We start from the raw sequence: 13,573 nt of genomic DNA, 5'->3' as shown, positions 1-13,573 counted from the left end.
TGATCATGGGGAGGCAACGGAACGCATGTTGTTCATTGGGAGCCAACCGGCTTGGACGGAACAGGCGATGGAAACGAGGCCTGGCGTACTGCAGAACAGAGGAAACGACCTTGTGTTCGACTGGCCATGGTCGAAACGGGATCCTATTCATCGGGAGGGGTCTGACATACCGCAAAATGGAGGAAACAGACCTCCTACGGTGGAAACGGGGTCCTGTTGATCGGGAGGGGTCTGGCGTACCGCAAAACGGAGGAAACAGACTTGTGTTGGAGCGCTACGGTCGAAACGGGGGTCCTGTTCATCGGGAGGGGTGTGGCGTACCGCAAAATGGGACTCCACGGGATGCTGTGCATCTCCACCGTCGACCTCCTCCAGCCTCCACGGGCTACTGTTCATCCACCGTCGACCTCCTACAGCCTCCACCTACGACTGTTCATCCAGCCTCCATCGCGTGCTCCTCCACCGGCTACTGTTCAACCATCCCTCTCCACGGGGTCCTGTTCAACACCTCTCCACGGGCTACTGTTCATCCAGCCCTCCACCGACTACTGTTCAACCAGCCCTCCACGGGGTCGTCCTGTTCATCCAGCCCTCCACGGGGTCGTCCTGTTCATTTAGCCCTCCACGGTGTCCTGTTCATCCAGCCCTCCACGGGTCCTGTTCATCCACCGGCTCGATCGATCTGGGTACTGTTCATCTAGCGGCAACGGCCTCTACTACCACGGAGTCCTGTTCATCCAACCCCCACCGGGAACTGTTCATCCAAACCCCCCAACAACGCTCACTGTTCATCCAGAGGCAGCATCAATCGGCTTCAGTTAGCAGCAGTAGCGAAGGAATCACTCGGGTTCAGTTAACAGCAAGGGATTGATCGCTCGGGTTCAGTAACGTAGCTAGTGCAATCGCTCAGGTTCAGTTAGAGCCCAACGCCACGCACACATGCGCGTACGTACGAGAGAAACGCGCATCGCTTGGCCCCGACCACCCACCGTAACCGGGAACTCCCCTAATATTTTCCTCGCCCTTGCTTCTACCACGGTTTTTTCCGTCATGGACGGCCCAAAGAATGTCATGCACCTGCGTCTTCGGCCCGCCCAGGACGAAAAGCCCATTTTCTGTCAAGATTTTTTGTCATAGAAGTAGGAGCCCACCACATCTATGATGATACCGGGTTTTGTCACAATAATCGTCATAGAAGTGTCATAAGTATGATAGAAAAGAAAATTTGTTCGGCCCAAAATGTCACGGATGTGTCTTTTTTGTAGTGAAAATTGGATTTCGAAGGTCCATTTTTTCAGAATCCTCTATATTAATTCTTCCACCCATGCAATAGAGAGGGAATGGGAAAAGAAGGGTTACTTTTATTTTCATTTTTCCCTTAAAAGATAGACTTTGAAATAGGAGTCTTGGAATAATGCTGAATTCAAAGGTTTATTTCTTTCTATAGTATAAGAAAGAAAAAAAATTTATTTCTATTTCTATAGTATAAGAAAAACAAATAGTATAAGAAAAACAAATCGAATCAAATTCATGGATTTACCACGACCTCGGTTGTGACTCCATAGATAAAAATGGGAAATTTCTCTCTTCGAGACCATTGAAAAAGGGCATTGAACGAGAAAGAAATCGTCCACAGATGATAAAACTATCATATGCCTTGGAAAGTGATATGAGGTGCTCGGAAATGGTTGAAGTAATTGAATAGGAGGATCACTATGACTATAGCCCTTGGTAGAATTCCTAAAGAAGAAAATGATCTATTTGATACTATGGATGACTGGTTACGAAGGGACCGTTTCGTTTTTGTAGGATGGTCTGGCCTATTGCTCTTTCCTTGTGCTTATTTCGCTTTAGGGGGTTGGTTTACAGGGACAACTTTTGTAACTTCTTGGTATACCCATGGATTGGCTAGTTCCTATTTGGAAGGTTGTAATTTCTTAACCGCAGCAGTTTCTACCCCTGCCAATAGTTTAGCACACTCTTTGTTGCTACTATGGGGGCCCGAAGCACAAGGAGATTTTACTCGTTGGTGTCAATTAGGCGGTCTATGGACTTTTGTAGCTCTCCACGGGGCTTTTGCACTAATAGGTTTCATGTTACGCCAATTTGAACTTGCTCGGTCTGTTCAATTGCGGCCTTATAATGCAATCTCATTCTCTGGTCCAATTGCTGTTTTTGTTTCTGTATTCCTTATTTATCCACTGGGGCAATCTGGTTGGTTCTTTGCGCCGAGTTTTGGCGTAGCAGCGATATTTCGATTCATCCTTTTCTTTCAAGGATTTCATAATTGGACGTTGAACCCATTTCATATGATGGGAGTTGCCGGAGTATTAGGTGCGGCTCTGCTATGCGCTATTCATGGAGCGACCGTAGAAAACACTCTATTTGAGGACGGTGATGGTGCAAATACCTTCCGTGCTTTTAACCCAACTCAAGCTGAAGAAACTTATTCAATGGTCACTGCTAACCGCTTTTGGTCCCAAATCTTTGGTGTTGCTTTTTCCAATAAACGTTGGTTACATTTCTTTATGCTATTTGTACCCGTCACCGGTTTATGGATGAGTGCTATTGGCGTAGTTGGCTTGGCTCTGAACTTACGTGCCTATGACTTTGTTTCCCAGGAAATCCGTGCAGCGGAAGATCCTGAATTTGAGACTTTCTACACCAAAAATATTCTTTTAAACGAGGGTATTCGTGCGTGGATGGCAGCTCAGGATCAGCCTCATGAAAATCTTATATTCCCTGAGGAGGTTCTACCACGTGGAAACGCTCTTTAATGGAACTTTCGTTTTAGCTGGTCGTGACCAAGAAACCACCGGCTTTGCTTGGTGGGCTGGGAATGCCAGACTTATCAATTTGTCCGGTAAACTACTTGGAGCTCATGTAGCCCATGCCGGATTAATCGTATTCTGGGCCGGAGCAATGAACCTATTTGAAGTGGCCCATTTCGTACCAGAAAAGCCCATGTATGAACAAGGGTTGATTTTACTTCCACACTTAGCTACTCTAGGTTGGGGAGTAGGGCCAGGGGGAAGTTCTAGATACTTTTCCGTACTTTGTATCTGGCGTACTTCACCTAATTTCCTCCGCAGTCTTAGGCTTCGGTGGCATTTATCACGCGCTTCTGGGACCCGAGACTCTTGAGGAATCTTTTCCATTCTTTGGTTATGTCTGGAAAGATAGAAATAAAATGACTACAATTTTGGGTATTCACTTAATTTTGTTAGGTCTAGGTGCTTTTCTTCTAGTACTCAAGGCTCTTTATTTTGGCGGTGTATATGATACCTGGGCCCCTGGGGGGGGAGATGTAAGAAAAATTACCAATTTGACCCTTAGTCCCAGTGTTATATTTGGTTATTTACTAAAATCTCCTTTTGGTGGAGAAGGGTGGATTGTTAGTGTAGATGATTTAGAAGATATAATTGGTGGGCATGTATGGTTGGGTTTTATTTGTGTATTTGGCGGAATTTGGCATATTTTAACCAAACCCTTCGCATGGGCTCGCCGTGCATTTGTATGGTCTGGAGAAGCTTACTTGTCTTATAGTTTAGCTGCTTTATCTGTCTTTGGTTTTATCGCTTGTTGTTTTGTATGGTTCAATAATACAGCTTATCCGAGTGAGTTTTATGGACCCACCGGGCCAGAAGCTTCTCAAGCTCAAGCATTTACTTTTCTAGTTAGAGACCAGCGTCTTGGAGCTAATGTGGGATCCGCTCAAGGACCCACAGGTTTAGGTAAATATCTAATGCGTTCCCCAACTGGGGAGGTTATCTTTGGAGGGGAAACTATGCGTTTTTGGGACCTTCGTGCTCCATGGTTAGAACCTCTAAGGGGCCCCAACGGTTTGGACTTGAGTAGGTTGAAAAAAGACATACAACCTTGGCAAGAACGACGCTCAGCAGAATATATGACCCACGCTCCTTTAGGCTCTTTAAATTCCGTGGGTGGCGTAGCTACCGAGATCAATGCAGTTAATTATGTCTCTCCTAGAAGTTGGTTATCAACTTCTCATTTTGTTCTAGGATTCTTCTTTTTTGTGGGCCATTTATGGCATGCAGGAAGAGCCCGAGCTGCTGCAGCAGGTTTTGAAAAGGGAATCGATCGTGATTTGGAACCTGTTCTTTACATGAACCCTCTTAACTAAGATTTTCTTATTTATACCTGTTCTACTTTTTTTCTGTTCTGGCTCGGTTATTCCATCTAGCCGAGCCATTCATTCCTTTTTATGAAAGAAAGATAAGGGACAGAAAAAAAAAAAAAATGAAAGAAACAAACGTATTCAATAAGCAAAAGGAGAGAGAGGGATTCGAACCCTCGATAGTTCCTAGAACTATACCGGTTTTCAAGACCGGAGCTATCAACCACTCAGCCATCTCTCCACAGCCTAATCCTTATTTTACTCCTACAAATAGAACATAGCCATATAAAAAATAAAAAGATTTATTAGCCTCTAGAAAGATATCAGATACAAGTTCCTTTTCGATATATCTCTGTATACTGTATACACGGATACAGGATCCGCTATACCCGCTTGTGAAATAAAGAGTAAATAATCTCTTCTCACCCCCATATCCAAATAAAAAAGCGGTTTAAGTAATAAATTTGAATTAAAGAGAAGAATCAATGGATTCATGATTAAACCCCTCCTACTTCTTGTATTTTTTTACAATTTTGGTTAAGTGAGGGATCAAATATGTAGTCAACTTTATTTGATGGTAGCTTGGAGGATTAGAAATATGACTATTGCTTTCCAATTAGCTGTTTTTGCATTAATTGCGACTTCCTCAGTCTTAGTAATTAGTGTACCCCTTGTATTTGCTTCTCCTGATGGTTGGTCAAATAATAAAAATGTTGTATTTTCTGGTACATCATTATGGATTGGACTAGTCTTTCTCGTAGCTATTCTGAATTCTCTCATTTCTTAAATTAAATTTGGTTAATATTTATTAACCCCATAAAAAAGAAATAATAAAGGCCATTTCTTCTAAAAAATTAGAATAGTGAGACGTATTAAAACGCAATTTGCGTTCCGAATTGCTAGCTCTTCTCTTTCAGTATTATGAAATTCCATTCCCATTAGAATATTCATTGACAGATAATAAAAAAAGGAAAACTCTAATATAATAGAAAATGAAATGAAACGGTCGACCCAGACATAGAAGGTCGACCCAGGCGGATATACGCTATAAAATATATACCGTAGCGAGCGTAGTTCAATGGTAAAATATCTCCTTGCCAAGGAGAAGATACGGGTTCGATTCCCGCCGCTCGCCCGCTTAATTTCTCAAAGTACTATGATAAAAAGTTTAGTCTAGTTAACTGTTTAACTACTTATATTAAATTAAGTATTAATTAGGTGTTAGTCTAGTGCCGTATCCCTTACTATCTTACCCTTCCTTTGCATCCCACTCAAAAAAAGAGGGCGCTCCGGAGGCAGAAATAGAACTCGCCAAGAGAGCTCCAAAAATTGGGTATTAACTGAGACAAACAACGGGCAAACTGTTTTTAAAGGGAAGGGAGAGGTAGACTGTCCCTTTCGTTTCATTTTTATTTTCTGCAGGGTAGGGAGAAGCCTTGCGCCTTCTTTTTTTGAAGGCAAGTGACTTCGCAAACTGCTCAATTTTGCCCTCTAGGGCCGGGAGCTAATGAATAAAAAAGGGTTGGATACGCCCCTCTACCATATCTAGAGAAATAGAATACTCCTTTTATACAGACTGCTAAGTGCGGAGACGGGAATCGAACCCGTGACCTCAAGGTTATGAGCCTCGTGAGCTACCAAACTGCTCTACTCCGCTCTGGAGTACCAGAAACTGGTGGACAAAAAAGGCTTGAATACAAGCCTCTAACATGTCTAGACAAATAGAATACTCCTTTTATACAGAATGGAGCGGGTAGCGGGAATCGAACCCGCATCGTTAGCTTGGAAGGCTAGGGGTTATAGTCGACGTTGGTTGATTATTTTTAACGTCTCTAATTCAAAACCGAACATGAAATTTTGATTTCATTCGGCTCCTTTATGGATATTCTCACCACTTAACATCTATGTCAGCTTTTCTATTTGAATGGAACCAAAGCTCTCTGCTTTCTAGATGATCCTTATAGAGTAGGAGATAGAAATTCTATCTAAATCCATCTAATCTACTTACTTCGTTCCCTAATTTCATTCAAGAGATCCTGAGGAAAAGAATTGGGTTTCCACCGAGCTGAAACAATATGCGGATGGTTCTAGTAAACCAAAACTATCGTTTTTTAGCTATTTGGCTTCCTTATTCCTTATTTTAAGAAGATTTAGTTACGATTGGAAATCAACTTTTTTGTATCTTCATCCATAGATCCTTTAATCATATTTTCAAAATTGGAATACTTAATCCAAACCAAAATTATGCTTCGCGATTCTATACTCATAATCCCATTTCTTCGTCAATATGCTATTGACAGGAAAAGGATTTAATCCTTTGTAAGAACTAAAGTTTTCATCAGAATATAAAAATAAAAAACTTAAGGATGCCTTAAGTATATCATTTCAAATTCAGTTATTAATAGAACGAATCACACTTTTACCACTAAACTATACCCGCTACATTGTAGATTATGGTATAAATGGTACCCTTTGTCAAGGATAGCCATTTGACAAGAAGGCTAATTCCCCCTTATTGAATCAGATGGAGAAGGTTCATGACACTGAGCCGTTGGTTCTTCTACTTCGATCGCTCACCTTTACTTTAGGATTTAGATAGCCCCTCTGGTCTGTAAAAAGGAAATCTTTTCTTACAATGCTAATAGCGCCTGAACCAAATGTATTTATTTTGATTAGGATCCTATTCTACGGTTACAACTACAATAACCATTATTTACTTTGCAAGGATGTAAGTGTGTTAGACTGCTAAATTGTTTCATTATTCCTACAATATAAACTAGGGGATATAGGTGTTTGGGGAATGTAGTAATTCAAAAAAATTCCTACCATCACGCATGATCTATCTAGGAGATGCATAGCAACGAGAGGGGAGAGTGTGTCCACGTACCCTCGTAGACCAAAAGCGGAAGTGTTTAGTTAACGCGGTTGATGTAGTCGAACGTCTTCACGATCCAACTGATCCAAGTACCGAACGTACGGCACCTCCGTGTTCAACACACGTTCAGCTCGATGACGTCCCTTGAGCTCTTGATCCAGTAGAGGGTTGAGGGAAAGTTCCGTCAGCAGGACGGCGTGGCAACGGTGTTGGTGATGTGATCTGCGCAGGGCTTTGCCTAAGCACTACGACGCTATGACCGGAGGAGTAAACTGTGGAGGGGGGCACCACACACAGCTAAGAAACAACTGTTGTGCCTCTGGGGTGCCCCCCACCCCCGTATATAAAAGGAGGAGGGGAGAAGGCAGCCAGCCTAGGGGGCGCACCAAAGGGGGGAGTCCAACTAGGACTCCCAATCCTAGTTGGACTCCCTTTCCTTTTCCGGAGGGGGGAAAGAGGGAAGGGAGAGGAAGAGGAGAAGGAAAGGGGGCGCGTCACCCTCCCTAGTCCAATTCGGACTCCCTATAGGGAGGGGGCGTGCCTACCCCTTGTGGGCTGCCTCCCCTCTCCCCTATGGCCCATGTAGGCCCAATATTCCCCCGAGAGGTTCCGGTAACCTCCCGGTACTCCAAAAAAATACCTGAACCTTTCCAAAACCATTCCAGTGTCTAAATACCTTTGTCCAATATATCAATCTTTACCTCTCGACCATTTCAAGACTCCTCGTCATGTCCGTGACCTCATCTGGGACTCCAAACAAACTTCGGTCACCAAAACACATAACTGATAATACAAATCGTCATCGAACGTTAAGCGTGCGGACCCTACGGGTTCAAGAACTATGTAGACATGACCGAGACACATCTCCGGTCAATAACCAATAGTAGAACCTGGATGCTCATATTGGCTCCTACATATTCTATGAAGATCTTTATCGGTCAAACCGCATAACAACATACGTCATTCTCGTTGTCATCGGTATGTTACTTGCCCGAGATTCGATTGTCGGTACCATAATACCTAGTTCAATCTCGTTACCGGCAAGTCTCTTTACTCGTTCCGTAATGCATCATCTCATAACTAACTCATTAGTCACATTGCTTGCAAGGCTTATAGTGATGTGCATTACTGAGAGGGCCCAGAGATACCTCTCCGATACACGTAGTGACAAATCCTAATCTCGATCTATGCCAACTCAACAAACACCTTCGGAGACACCTGTAGAGCATCTTTATAATCACCCAGTTACGTTGTGATGTTTGATAGCACACAAAGTGTTCCTCCGGTATTCGGGAGTTGCATAATCTCATAGTTACAGGAATATGTATAAGTCATGAAGAAAGCAATAGCAATACAACTAAACAATCATAATGCTAAGCTAATGGATGGGTCTTGTCCATCACATCATTCTCTAATGATGTGATCCCGTTCATCAAATGACAACACATGTCTATGGTTAGGAAACTTAACCATCTTTGATTAACGAGCTAGTCAAGTAGAGGCATACTAGGGACACTCTGTTTGTCTATGTACTCACACATGTACTAAGTTTCTGGTTGATACAATTCTAGCATGAATAATAAACATTTATCATGATATAAAGAAATGTAAATAACAACTTTATTATTGCCTCTAGGGCATATTTCCTTCAGTCTCCCACTTGCACTAGAGTCAATAATCCAGATTACATAGTAATGATTCTAACACCCATGGCGTCTTGGTGCTGATTATGTTTTGGTCGTGCAAGAGGTTTAGTCAATGGGTCTGCAACATTCAGATCCATATGTATTTTGCAAATCTCTATGTCTCCCTCCTTGACTTGATCGCGGATGGAATTGAACCGTCTCTTGATGTGTTTGGTTCTCTTGTGAAATCTGGATTCCATCGCCAAGGCTATTGCTCCAGTATTCTCACAAAAGATTTTCATTGGACCCGATGCACTAGGTATTACACCTAGATCGGATACGAACTCCTTCATCCAGACTCCTTCATTTGCTGCTTCCGAAGCAGCTATGTACTCCGCTTCACACGTCGATCCCGCCACGTCGCTCTGCTTGGAACTGCACCAACTGACAGCTCCACCATTTGATATAAATACGTATCCGGTTTGTGACTTAGAGTCGTCCGGATCAGTGTCAAAGCTTGCATCAACGTAACCATTTACGACAAGCTCTTTGTCACCTCCATAAACGAGAAACATATCCTTAGTCCTTTTCAGGTATTTCAGGATGTTCTTGACCGTTGTCCAGTGATCCACTCCTGGATTAGTTTGGTACCTCCCTGCTAAACTTATAGTAAGGCACACATCAGGTCTGGTACACAGCATTGCATACATGATAGAACATATGGCTGAGGCATAGGGAATGACTTTCATTTGCTCCCTATCCTCTGCCATGGTCGGGCATTAAATCTGACTCAACTTCACACCTTGTAACACAGGCAAGAACCCTTTCTTTGACTGGCCCGTTTTGAGCTTCTTCAAAACTCTATCAAGGTATGTGCTTTGTGAAAGTCCAATTAAGCGTCCTGATCTATCTCTATAGATCTTGGTGCCCAATATATAAGCAGCTTCACCGAGGTCTTTCATTGAAAAATTCTTATTCAAGTATCCTTTTGTGCTATCCAGAAATTCTATATCATTTCCAATCAGCAATATGTCATCCACATATAATATTAGAAATGCTGCAGACCTCCCACTCACTTTCTTGTAAATACAGGCTTCTCCAAAAGTCGATATAAAACCATATGCTTTGATCACACTATCAAAGCGTATATTCCAACTCCGAGAGGCTTGCACCAGTCCATAAATGGATCGCTGGAGCTTGCACACTTTGTTAGCACCTTTAGGATCGACAAAACCTTTTGGTTGCATCATATACAACTCTTCTTTAAGATATCCATTAAGGAATGCAGTTTTGACATCCATTTGCCAAATTTTATAATCATAAAATGCGGCAAATGCTAACATGATTCGGACAGACTTAAGCATCGCTACGGGTGAGAAGGTCTCATCGTAGTCAACTCCTTGAACTTGTCGAAAACCTTTTGCAACAAGTCGAGCTTTGTAGACAATAACATTACCGTCAGCATCAGTCTTCTTCTTGAAGATCCATTTATTCTCTATGGCTTGCCGATCATCGGGCAAGTCAACCAAAGTCCACACTTTGTTCTCATACATGGATCCCATCTCAGATTTCATGGCCTCAAGCCATTTTGCAGAATCCGGGCTCATCATCGATTCCTCATAGTTCGTAGGTTCGTCATGGTCTAGTAACATGACTTCCAGAATAGGATTATTGTACCACTCTGGTGCGGAATGTACTCTGGTTGACCTACGAGGTTCGGTAGTAACTTGATCTGAAGTTTCATGATCATCATCATTAGCTTCCTCACTAATTGGTGTAGGAATCACTGGAACTGATTTCTGTGATAAACTACTTTGCAATTCGGGAGAAGGTACAATTACCTCACCAAGTTGTACTTTCCTCCCACTCACTTCTTTCGAGAGAAACTCCTTCTCCAAAAAGGATCCATTCTTAGCAACGAATATCTTGCCTTCGGATCTGTGATAGAAGGTGTACCCAACAGTCTCGTTTGGGTATCTTATGAAGACGCATTTCTACGATGTGGGTTCGAGCTTATCAGGTTGAAGCTTTTTCGCATAAGCATCGCAGCCCCAAACTTTAAGAAACGACAACTTAGGTTTCTTGCCAAACCATAGTTCATATGGTGTCGTCTCAATGGATTTAGATGGTGCCCTATTTAACGTGAATGAAGCCGTCTCTAAAGCATAACCCCAAAACGATGGCGGTAAATCGGTAAGAGACATCATAGATCGCACCATACCTAATAAAGTACGGTTACGACGTTTGGACACACCATTACACGTGTTCCAGGTGGCGTGAGTTACGAAACTATTCCACATTGTTTCAAATGAAGACCAAACTCGTAACTCAAATATTCACCTCCATGATCAAATCGTAGATTTTTTTTTCTTATTACGAGGATTTTCCACTTCACTCTGAAATTCTTTGAACTTTTCAAATGTTTCAGACTTATGTTTGATCAAGTAGATATACCCATATCTACTCAAATCATCTGTGAAGGTCAGAAAATAATGATACCCGCCGCGAGCCTCAACACTCGTCGGACCGCATACATCAGTATGTATTATTTCCAATAAGTTAGTTGCTCGTTCCATTGTTCCGGAGAACGGAGTCTTAGTCATCTTGCCCATGAGGCATGGTTCACAAGCAGCAAGTGATTCATAATCAAGTGATTCCAAAGGCCCATCAGCATGGAGTTTGTTCATGCGCTTTACACCAATATGACCTAAATGGTAGTGCCACAAATAAGTTGCACTATCATTTTTAACCTTGCATCTTTTGGCTTCAATATTATGAATATGTGTATCACTACAATCGAGATAGACCACTCATCAAGGGTGCATGACCATAAAAGATATTACTCATATAAGTACTTCTCTGATTTAAATGAATAACCGTCTCGCATTAAACAAGATCCATATAATGTCCATGCTCAACACTGGCACCAAATAAAAATTATTTAGGTCTAAAACTAATCCCGACGGTAGATGTAGAGGTAGCGTGCCGACGGCGATCACATCGACTTTGGAACCATTTCCCACGTGCATCGTCACCTCGTCCTTAGCCAATCTTCGTTTAATCCGTAGCCCCTGTTTCGAGTTGCAAATATGAGCAACAGAACCAGTATCAAATACCCAGGCGCTACTACAAGCATTAGTAAGGTACACATCAATAACATGTATATCAAATATACCTTTCACTTTGCCATCCTACTTATCCGCCAAATACTTGGGGCAGTTCCGCTTCCAGTGACAAGTCCCTTTGTAGTAGAAGCACTTAGTTTCAGGCTTAGGTCCAGACTTGGGCTTCTTCACTTGAGCGGCAACTTGCTTGCCGTTCTTCTTGAAGTTCCCCTTCTTCCCTTTGCCCCTTTTCTTGAAACTAGTGGTCTTGTTAACCATCAACACTTGATGCTCCTTCTTGATTTCTACCTCCATAGCCTTTAAAATTATGAAGAGCTCGGGAACTGTCTTATCCATCCCTTGCATATTATAGTTCATCACGAAGCTTTTATAGCTTGGTGGCAGTGATTGAAGAAGTCTATCAATGACACTATCATCAGGAAGATTAACTCCCAGTTGAGTCAAGTGGTTGTGGTACCCAGACATTCTAAGTATATGTTCACTGACAGAACTATTCTCATCCATCTTGCAGCTATAGAACTTATTGGAGACTTCATATCTCTCAATTCGGGCATTTGCTTGAAATATTAACTTCAACTCCTGGAACATCTCATATGCTCCATGACGTTTAAAACGTCTTTGAAGTCCCGATTCTAAGACGTAAAGCATGGCACACTAAACTATTGAGTAGTCATCAGCTTTGCTCTGCCAGACATTCATAACGTCCGGAGATGCTCCTGCAGCGGGTCTTGCACCTAGCGGTGCTTCCAGGACGTAATTCTTCTGTGCAGCAATGAGGATAATTATCAAGTTACAGACCCAGTCCGTGTAGTTGCTACCATCATCTTTCAACTTAGCTTTCTCTAGGAACGCATTAAAATTCAAAGGAACGGTAGCACGGGCCATTGATCTACAACAACATAGACATGCAAAAACTACCAGGTACTAAGTTCGTGATAAATTAAAGTTCAATTAATCTAGTACTTAAGAACTTCCACTTAGATAGACATCCCTCTAGTCATATAAATGATCACGTGATCCATATCAACTAAACCATGTCCGATCATCACGTGAGATGGAGTAGTTTTCAATGGTGAACATCTCTATGTTGATCATATCTACTATATGATTCACGTTCAGCCTTTCGGTCTCAGTATTCTGAGGCCATATCTGAATATGCTAGGCTCGTCAAGTTTAACCCAAGTATTCTGCACGTGCAAAACTGGCTTGCACCCGTTGTATGTGAATGTAGAGTTTATCACCACCCGATCATCACGTGGTGTCTCGGGACGACGAACTGTAGCAACGGTGCATACTCTGGGAGAACACTTGTACCTTGAAATTTAGTGAGGGGTCATCTTATAATGCTCCCGCCGTACTAAGCAAAATAAGATGCATAAAAGATAAACATCACATGCAATCAAAATATGTGACATGCTATGGCCATCATCATCTTGTGCCTTTGATATCCATCTCCAAAGCACCGTCATGATCTCCATCATCGCCGGCTTGACACCGTGATCTCCATCGTAGCATTGTTGTCATCTCGCCAACTATTGCTTCTACGACTATCGCTACCGCTTAGTGATAATGTAAAGCAATTACATGGCGATTGCATTTCATACAATAAAGCGACAACGATAAGCCTCTACCAGTTGCCCATAACTTTTACAAAACATGATCATCTCATACAACAATTTATATCTCATCACATCTTGACCATATCACATCACAACATGCCCTGCAAAAACAAGTTAGACGTCCTCTACTTTGTTGTTGCAAGTTTTACGTGGCCGCTACGGGCTTCTAGCAAGAACTGTTCTTACCTACG

At 42.4% G+C, this 13,573-nt stretch overlaps 2 protein-coding genes and 3 non-coding genes across 5 annotated transcripts; 3 read left to right on the top strand and 2 right to left on the bottom strand.

The window, feature by feature from the left end:
• The first annotated feature begins 1,300 nt into the window (after positions 1 to 1,300).
• On the top strand, positions 1,301 to 3,358 carry LOC123097282 (photosystem II D2 protein). Its single transcript, XM_044518986.1, has one exon. The coding sequence runs from the start codon at positions 1,716 to 1,718 to the stop codon at positions 2,775 to 2,777; it is 1,062 nt and encodes a 353-aa protein (XP_044374921.1). The 5' UTR covers positions 1,301 to 1,715; the 3' UTR covers positions 2,778 to 3,358.
• Positions 3,191 to 5,200, top strand: LOC123097283 (photosystem II CP43 reaction center protein). The gene has a single exon (XM_044518987.1). It carries the CDS (start codon positions 3,191 to 3,193, stop codon positions 4,142 to 4,144), a length of 954 nt encoding a protein of 317 aa, XP_044374922.1. The 3' UTR covers positions 4,145 to 5,200.
• Positions 4,292 to 4,379, bottom strand: TRNAS-UGA (transfer RNA serine (anticodon UGA)). The gene has a single exon. It is a non-coding gene; the product is annotated as a tRNA-Ser (tRNA).
• A 2-nt stretch (positions 5,201 to 5,202) lies between the features above and the next one.
• TRNAG-GCC (transfer RNA glycine (anticodon GCC)) lies at positions 5,203 to 5,273 on the top strand. Its single transcript has one exon. It is a non-coding gene; the product is annotated as a tRNA-Gly (tRNA).
• Positions 5,274 to 5,721: 448 nt separating this feature from the next.
• TRNAM-CAU (transfer RNA methionine (anticodon CAU)) lies at positions 5,722 to 5,795 on the bottom strand. The gene has a single exon. It is a non-coding gene; the product is annotated as a tRNA-Met (tRNA).
• Between the last annotated feature and the right edge of the window lie 7,778 nt (positions 5,796 to 13,573).

Source organism: Triticum aestivum, chromosome 4D, assembly GCF_018294505.1.
Source record: "Triticum aestivum cultivar Chinese Spring chromosome 4D, IWGSC CS RefSeq v2.1, whole genome shotgun sequence".
NCBI lineage: Eukaryota > Viridiplantae > Streptophyta > Magnoliopsida > Poales > Poaceae > Triticum > Triticum aestivum.
The sequence above is the reverse complement of the archived record's forward strand: the minus strand, read 5'-3'. Positions and strand labels throughout refer to the sequence as shown.

Coding starts and splice junctions, on each gene's coding strand:
- LOC123097282 (XM_044518986.1), top strand. CDS start 1,716: ATGACTATAGCCCTTGGTAGAATTCCTAAAGAAGAAAATGATCTATTT.
- LOC123097283 (XM_044518987.1), top strand. CDS start 3,191: ATGACTACAATTTTGGGTATTCACTTAATTTTGTTAGGTCTAGGTGCT.